The sequence below is a fragment of the Callorhinchus milii genome, unplaced genomic scaffold (genome assembly GCF_018977255.1).
Source record: "Callorhinchus milii isolate IMCB2004 unplaced genomic scaffold, IMCB_Cmil_1.0 Scaffold20, whole genome shotgun sequence".
Classification (NCBI taxonomy): Eukaryota; Metazoa; Chordata; class Chondrichthyes; order Chimaeriformes; family Callorhinchidae; genus Callorhinchus; species Callorhinchus milii.
In genome coordinates this window covers 11,537,637-11,546,693 of record NW_024704761.1, presented here as the reverse complement: position 1 = coordinate 11,546,693, position 9,057 = coordinate 11,537,637, and the positions used below count along the sequence as shown (strand labels likewise).

At 42.6% G+C, this 9,057-nt stretch overlaps 1 protein-coding gene across 2 annotated transcripts; it reads right to left on the bottom strand.

The window, feature by feature from the left end:
* Positions 1 to 247: 247 nt before the first annotated feature.
* On the bottom strand, positions 248 to 8,220 carry LOC103175409. Of its 2 annotated transcripts, none has more exons than XM_007888435.2 (9): positions 7,764 to 8,220; positions 7,531 to 7,608; positions 7,397 to 7,429; positions 6,083 to 6,166; positions 4,305 to 4,402; positions 3,401 to 3,567; positions 3,175 to 3,267; positions 1,291 to 1,402; positions 248 to 340 (listed from the first exon to the last, which is right to left on the bottom strand). In XM_007888435.2, the coding sequence occupies exons 1-9, from the start codon at positions 7,830 to 7,832 to the stop codon at positions 319 to 321; spliced, it is 756 nt and encodes a 251-aa protein (XP_007886626.1). In that variant the 5' UTR covers positions 7,833 to 8,220; the 3' UTR covers positions 248 to 318. The 2 variants fall into 2 exon arrangements, with proteins under 2 accessions (XP_007886626.1, XP_007886625.1); XM_007888434.2 differs by lacking the exon at positions 248 to 340 and adding an exon at positions 375 to 1,208.
* Between the last annotated feature and the right edge of the window lie 837 nt (positions 8,221 to 9,057).

Here is a 9,057-nt window from a genome sequence, read left to right as displayed (position 1 = left end):
TGTTCAGGTGGAAGTTAAAGATCCAGTGGAAATGTTCGAAAAGAGAAGGGAGTTTCTCTCTCTCTCTCGCTGCTCCGGCCAACAATCCCCCAAATAAAATTGGCCACTCACTCCATGGCTGTTATTGGGACACTGCCGCGTGCAGTTTGCCCACAAAATACAGTTACTATACTTTACACTGTATCCTGTGAAGCACTTGGAGGCATATTGACAAGATGATAAGGTGCTATATCAGATGCAAGGATTTATTTATATTTGATTAACACCTGGCCAAATGATCCCCTTCTGCCTTCAAGAATTCTGTTTCTTGTCCAATATTCACTCTCCACACTCTCTAGCCCTTATAAAGAAAAAAGGGAATAAAATGCTCTGGATCAGTCAAAACACAGTAAATGCTTTAATCCTCCAAACGTTTTACAGCAATAATCTGTTCCCACTTTAAATCTAATAATCCTTTTTCCAGGAAATCTAGTTACTGTACAATCTGTATTTACACAAGTCTGGAATAGAGTGAGTGACAGAGAGAACCACGATAAAAAAAAACACAAGAGGAGCTATTTATACACATCTGTAAGTTGTTTTTTTTACAAACAGATCATTGTTGAGACATGGATTGATTTACCAACTCCTGAATTGAAGCAGAATCTACATTAGCTTTTAACAGGGAATTAGACAAATATCTGAAAAAAAGGGTATGTAGAAAGGATAGGGACTTGGGAATGACTGGATAACTCTCACAGATTCATTGTGCACAGGATGGGCTGAATGGCCATAACATCATAAACTGTGATTTTATAAAACCTTATCATCACAGAGCTCATTTAGGAGTGGCTGTGCTGATCTCTGTCACTGTATTATCATCAAGAGCAGTTTATTCACACAAAGGACAGTGGAAAAAACTGGACCTCTCTCCCCCAAATGACTGATATTTGTTAGGCCAGGGTATCAAAGGATTTGGGGCAAGAGCAGGTAATTGAAGTTGAGGTCCAGATCAGTCATGATTTTATAGAATGGCGGAACAGGCTCGAGGGGCTGAATGAGCTCCTCCTGTTTCCATGTTCATATTAACAGGACTTTGTGACTGTATCTGGCAGCGGGTTCTGACTACACGGCCAGCGTGGTTTACAAACTAACATGAAAGCTATTTCATTTCACCCTGAGGCTCTGTTCTCTATGGCTGGCTCTCGGATGGTTGCTTTGTAGCATTCCTGAGGAAGAGGAAAAGATACATTAATAAATACATTAATAATTCTCCAAATCTCTAAATAAATAGATGTCTAAATAACTTACTCTGTGTCCACAGAACCCAGCCAGTGGACGGTGCAACTTGTACAGTTTGAAATGATCTCGTCTAATAACCCTGATCTGGTGTTGGGGCTTAACGGAGCTTCAGGAGCAGAACCTTGAAGATGGGCAAACATAGGGGCAACACATTAATATCTCAGTTCAGCCTCGATTCAAATAATGCTGAGATAATACTGAGCAACAAAACAGAAACATAAGTAATAAACGCAAGCCCAGCCCCTCAAAGTCTGTTCCACCATTCTATAAGATCATGACTGATCTGTACCTCACCCAATTACCCACCCTTGCCTCAGTGTAGTAATAAAGCGCTCCAGGATGCTGCCGCACGTGAAGTGCGCTATATAAATGCAAGTTGTTCTTGTAAGGGATGGTTCAATGATTCTTGTAACAATGAAATCGCCCATCAACCTACTGGACAGCTATGAAAATGGATCACGAGAGAGGTTTGTGGTGTAGAATGACAACAACCTTCACGTGAGGTAGAGGCTCTCAGGCACATGATCTCATCCCTTGAGAATGCCAACCTTACTGTCTGCCCCCTGCAACCTCAAACTATTTCTAAATCAGAAAAAGAGGAAATTAAAATCCCTTAACGGGAGTCTTTGATACGCCAATGGAGGATTTGGGAACATCGTAGATGTTGCAGACTGCTGTTAAAATAAAAGGGCATTGATCAGCGAGCAAAATGGATTGAAATCTTAATTAATCAACATTAGCAACTGAATATAATTACAATTAGTTTTAACAGGTCAGTTTCCTCTCCCTTTCCAACATTGTTTTTTTATTTCTCTTCAACATTTATGGCCTCATCCTGAGTTATGGTCCTGTGGGCTCTGGATTATAGTGTTGAAGTCTAATAGTCTCTTATCTTGTGTACTCTGATACTTTGCTGGCACTGGAGTTGCTGTGTCAGACGTTCCCGCTGACTTTATCTTATCTTTTTCTGGCTGCCATTCAACTATTGTATTTGAAAGTGAATAAGATACAGACATAACAAAAAGACAAAAGATTAAATGGCGGAATGGGTGGAACGCATTGAACACCTCCCCCGGAACCCATGATTGATTCCAACTCAGACTGAGGATTTGAAAGTCTCCATCGAACGAGATTTGATCGTCTCAATTCAGTTCCTCATCAAACCTGTTTATTATGAATGTGAGCCAATAACATAGAACAACAACAAATCACACTTTATAGCGCCCTTCACGTTGGAAAGACATCCCAAGGCTATGGATCAGGGGTTTTGGACCCAAACTGGGAGTTGGAGGAGGGCAGAGTGGGTGAGGGTGGCTGAAGAGGAAGGATTTTAGACAGGACTTTCTAGGAGACAAGAGAAGGGGTGAGGCGGAGGGATTGTACGATAGAGTTCCAGAGTGTGGGAGCAGAGATGCTGAATGCCCAACTGCCAAAACTGTTGATAATCTGGCAGTAAATCTGGTCAGAAGGTGCAGGAGATGGCAATGCTACTATGGTGCAGCAGAGGTTGTGCTAGAATTCATTCCAGATAATTCAAGGTTTTCATTTGGACAAATGTTGACATTTGGGGGAAGGAGTGGAGAGAGGGGAGTGGGATTAGTACCACATTTCATCTACCAAATTAGTACCAAAAAGCCCTTTCCGGCAATATTAATCCCTTAAAAAAAATATGGTCACTTAATCCATGACTGTTTGTGGAACAATTCTGGGCACAATTGGCTGCCAGGTTTAACATATAAAATATACAGTCAATTCACTTTACAGTATATCCTGTGAAGTGCATTAAGATGTCTCGATGACCTGGTAAGGCGCTGTATCAAATGCAAGGATATTATTATTATTATTAATATTAAGTGAGATTCAAAACATAGAATCTGTGAAGTTTTGTATCACCTTCTAAATCTGGAAGTACTATTTCATAATCTCTGTCCTCCTCCTCTGCAGTGGATGATGCCACATTTTTTCTTTCCACAGAGTAACCATCGACTGCAATGAGACATTGAGACAATTAAACGAGGCCATTGCAAATTACTTGTGCAGGCACCCTCCCCTCCCACCGTGCCTCCATCAGTTCAGTAACAAGTTCCTCTCTTCTCTCTATTACAGATTAGATTCTGACCCGAGGTATCCAAGTACTGGAGGGAAGATTTCTGGGAGTCTGCGGAGGAATCGTTGGAGGTGAGGGAGCCAAGTTGCCTGCTCTGGCCATCAGCATATCCCGAAGAACCTCCCTCTTTCCCAGGGCAACACATCTCAGCTCTTTCCATCAGGAGGGGGATGTCGTGCCTGGGGAACACGGCACAGTTTTACTTTATTTTTTTCAAAGAGATTCATCAGCAAAGTTAGAGAGAATATTTATAGTAAATATATAATATAATGCACACACACGGATATACACACATACGAGGATGCACACACACTCATGTGTGAGTCTTTCCCCCCCTCATATACCTGCACCTATACAATCCAAACTGGCATTACGTAATGTGATTCCTTAATAATGATTCCAAGGTGCAAAATTGGTGACAGGAAGTTTGTCACACTGCCCCGCAGGAAGTTGGCTCCAGAAGTAGTTTGCAGCAGAATGGATTTCCTGTGGGTCAGTGTGACGTACACTGGAAAGAGGCCCTGTTTCAGACACTAAGAAATCCTGTGATGAAATACAATTTAGACTTATTGACTTCTGCTCACACTAGTACTTTGTGTTCTGTGTCTCCCATGTTTTATGCTGAGACGGTTTCCATGATACAAGGAGAACGAAGGGCTATTTCTGAGCCATGACCAACCCTCAATCAATCACTTCCTATTCCTCTGGTGCCGATTCTGGTGTCAGAAATAACCAGGTGTATACTTGACCAGAGAACACCTCACACGTTGAGGTTTTAGTGCTCAAGTTTGACCTTGAGGTCAACAAAGGAACGAATTGTGATGGTGGAAGGTGGGGAACAGAATCAATAAAATGCAAGGATTTGCTGCACAATTGTGAAAAATGTTTCAGAACTGTGAGGTGTGAATTCTCTTACCAATTGCAAGCGGAATGCTTTTTCCCTGGCCAAGGAAGCTGCATTGCTTTCCACAGGAACTCCATCCAAACCGCTCGTAATTCAGAGGTGGTTGCAGCCTGACAGAGAGAAATAATCAACAGGAATTTACAAAAGGCACCAGAAACGTACAAGCCAATCAAGGGCTTCAGCACCGCAATGAGCATCAACAGCAGGTTCTTTACGTTCATATTCCCACTTCTCTCCGTTGAATTTTGCGGTTCAGGCTGATCAATTGGTCTATCAAATGAGGAGCAAGCCTCAGGCCAGTCTTCGCTCAGTGTGATGGGATCCAGGCTTCCACTGTATCAAAGGGTTGGTTTAACTTTACAGAAGAATACATGAAAAGGCAAAAGGTTTTGTGAAACCCGCTTCCCCCGTCTGGCAGACCTGCTCCATATTCCCCACCCCACCATCGGCTGTCGGGGCTACAGCTTTTATCCCCCGCTCTCTGGAACAGCATCCCTGATTCCCTCCACTTCACCCCCTCCCTCACCTTCTTCAAGACCCATCTCAAGACTTTCCTCTTTGACTGTGCCTTCGGCCACACTCCTATACCCCTCTAACACCCCGCACCCCACCAACCACACCCTCCACCCACCCCTCCTGATTTCAACCTGCAGCTCGGGTGCAAACCCTTAACTGTCCAGCGTCTTGGGCTTGGGATGACTTCCCGCTAGATAAATATAATTTGTTTTTGTTGTTGTTATATACAATCTGCCCTGTCATGGCCTCCAGTAACTTAGTCTCATGAAAATTCTGGATAAAAATAATAATCCTTGCATTTGAAATAGCACTCTTCATGTCTTCCAGACGTCTCAAATCGCTTCACAGAATACACTGTAAAGGGAATTGACCGTATATTTGTGGGCGAAACGCAGCAGCCAATTGCACGCAGCAGTGTCCCACAAACAGTCGTGGATTGAAGTGACCAATTTATTATTGTTTTTTTTTCTTGAGGGATAATAATCCCTTGGGCAAGTGGAGTAAGGAAACTTGCCCAAGGTTTTGCCGTGCCGGGAATCGAACCCAGATCTCTCACTTGCGAGGCGAGAGCTCTAACCTCCAAAATAAATATTCTTCAACCTCCAAACATTCCCAAACAAAACCTCAGGACATTAATCCCTCCTCCACTGGCTTCCCTCCCTCTGTCCACAAACAACATTCCCCATTAATTCCAAATAAATACCCTCTGTACTGTAACTTTTTGTCAAAACCAATGACCATGTGAGGAAATGGAAGAGAGGAGAGTTGCACCAATCTTGAAAGAGGAACTAAATAATGCAAATCCTGATGCTAGTTCCTCAATGGTACAATCAACACCATATAGGCCCGTAGTGAGGTGCTTAGTGTGCTTGCCTCACAAACGAGAGACCAGGGTTCAATTCACGGGCGGGGTAAAATCTTAGGCAAGTTTCCTTACTCTACATGCCTCTGTTTAGTAAGCAGTAAGTAGGAACCCAGTTATTGATCGATTGGGGGATCACTTTCTGGGGGTAATAATTCTTAAAAAGAAAAGCAAATTTGTTCACGGAATCCACAACTGTTCGTGGGACACTGCGGTGTGCCATTGTCTACCACGTTTCGCCCACACAATACACAGTCATTACACTTTACAATATATTCCGTGAAGCGCTTTGAGACATCTCAATGACGTATATCAAAATGCTAGGGTTATTATTCTAAAGTCTGCAATTCTTTGACAATTTTCTGGAGAGGAATAAGTGAATTTTAATTCTCTAAAGTTATGAGTGACTTACAAGCACTTTCTTCTTCCCATTTTTCATGACGATCTCAAATGGATAGTCGTGGTTCATTGTTTTGGTTTCCCTCACGGACTGAACCTGTTGTCAGATAGGTTAATTGATTAACAAAGGTTTAGAAAGGATAGTGCAATTTTATAAATGGTATTTGTCGTTGTATAGTCAGTCTACCTCCATATTGCATTATTGCACACTTATTCCCAACTATTCCCCCCACAGGCTGCAGATGATCCAGAACTCTGCAGCTCATGTCCTCTCCTGCACCAGGTTCCGTGATCCAACACCCCCAACTTCACCCGCTGCACTGGCTCCCCATTCCCCCAGAGGATAGAATTCAAAATCTGCATCCTCGTCTTCAAAACCTTCCACGGCCTCGCTCCTCCCTCCTACCCTCCACCCTCCCCAATCAGGGCCAAATCCCTGACTGTCCAGCGCCTGCAAAGTCCTCCTGATGTGAAATTAGACATGTAATTTTCTAATGAATTTGTAATGTATTCCAATCGTAGAAATTTCTGGAAATTATCGGAATTATCTACGCTAAAAGCGTAGATATTTATTTACATTAGGCAGTGGCTTTATCAACTGAGCAATCAGCGGAGCTGAGAAACAATAGCTGTTCACCTACAATTTTCACTAATTAATTAGTAACAGAGGAATGGAAGCAGGAGCAGAATGTAGCTATAAATATAGCTTGAAGACCAAATCAGTTAACAGGATTCAGTACCATGACCTTGGGGGTAGAGTTAGATTTAACTACTTTAGTGGACGCTTTGTGGAGTCCTGTGGCTCAGTCGTTGGAGCACTCGCCTTGCAAGCGAGACACCTGAGTTCAATTCCAGGCAGAGGGCGAAACCTTGGGCAAGTTTCCTTACTCCACACAGAGCCTAATAATAATCCCTCCAAAACAAAACAATAATAAAATTGGTCATTTTCAATCCACGACTGTTTGTGGGACATTGCTGTGCGCAATTGGCTGCCGCGTTTCACCGACAAATATACGGTCAATTCACTTTACAGCGTATTCTGTGAAGCACTTTGAGTCGTCGAGTAGACATTAAAAGCGCTATATCAAATGCAAGGATTATTATATTACTATTACAAAATACAGTCACTACACTTCATAGTATATCGTGCCAAACGCTTTGAGATGTCCTCCTAACGTGAGGCGCTTTATCAAAGGTAAGGATTATTACTGTATTGCAATTAGCACCAGGACTGATTTCAAGACTTCAATCCAAGTAGGGGAATGGAAGGTCTCTGGACCTCCTAGCAATGCCAAGTCAACAGACAGGATCTCCAGCACAAACTCACCATGTAGATGTAGTACTGACCCCGGAGGTGACACTAGAAAGAGATCAAATAATCAGACGTTATCTAAGGACTCACATAGTGATCAGAATGACAGTCACAGAAGGTAAAGGAGATTTTGATATCAATGTACTCACCGCCTCAGATTCTTTCCGAGTGAAGAAAAATAAGGTGGTGTTTTGGAGCCTGAACCAGTAGGTTGACCAGGTAAACCTCTGGAGAGAGAGAGACAGCGATATCGTTACCTGAAAGTCCACAGTGACAGATTTTATTTAACCTATGTTCTTTCACAGCTCACTTTACTGGTGAATCGCATGGGTTGCATGTGAACAGCTGAAGAGAGTTGGGGGAATAATCTACTTTTTTTTACCATTTTATCTTTTCGTTTTTTCAGAAAACTTTCAAAAAACAGGTTGTGTGTGTTCTCATCCGTTGCCATGGCCGGGTGCAAGTCAGGGTTGGAATTAAAGCCTCGGCTCAAAGGAAAATGCTTCTCTGTGTCTCTCACAGCCCTTTGCTTCCTGCTCCCAGGTATGTGTGTGTGTGTGTGCCTGTGTGTGTCCCTTGTGCTAGGTTCCGCCCCTGCAGAACCAGGCAATCCAACTTAATTTGACATATCATTTCCTTGTGGGTTTTCATTAAGCAATTAACCTTTGTGCTGAATTTTGCAATGCTCAAAAAAACACACCGCTTTACCAATTGGCGGTTATTCTCCCAAGGTTGGGGGCAGGGAAGGGGGTGAGCAGAGGGCGCTAATAGCCCACTTCAGTCCAGTGCACCACAGTTCCTCACTGTCTTGGAGCGTTCTTTGTAACAGAACACATTTTTACAGCGCCTTTCACATCAGGAGGACGTCCCAAGGTGCTGGATAGTTAGAGATTTGAACCTGAGTTGGGGGTTGGGCTCACGAGGGGTGGAGGGTCGGGGTAATCAAAGGCACGGTTCAAGAGTAGGGTCTCGAGACAGGTCTTGAAGGAGACAAGTGAGGCTTTAAGTACAACTTCCTTAGTTACTTGCTTTTGCTCTGCAAAGCCGTATAAAGCCAACAGCTCCATCATGCTATTTTGCATCAGAAGTTTGTACAAGAGAAACATTTAAAAAAAAACTCAAGGCTACAAACACAGATTTACAAAACTTTTGGCCAAAAAGGTGCTTTAGTGAAGGTTCAAATGCAACTGAGAGGAAATGACAGTGAATAAAAATGGAAAATACATAATTTAGAAACAATTGTGAACAAAACAAATTCACTGGGAGTTTAGAGAAAATTGATATCAGACTGGATTTCCTCATCACACAGGCAAACCACTTCCATTATACGGAACAATGGTAAGATAAGCTACTTCCCCAATCTATTGATTTCAACACTGAACTTCCTGGTCATTCAGCCCACTTTGAAAGTGTTTGGTGAAAGGCGATAACTACAAGTCAATGCTGCTGTTGATGTGTGCCTACCGACAAAAGTTCCTTTCTTAGAGTTTGCTGCGTTCAAACTCAGGTCACGCAGTTATAATAATCCTTGGATTTGATATAGTGCCTTATCACGTCATTGAGACAAAGTGCTTCACAGAATATATTGTAAAGTGAATATATTGTTAATTTGAAAAGGGCCAGTGTGTTTAAGCCATTGAACCACATTGAATGTGTTAAAAATCAAGCATGAGGAG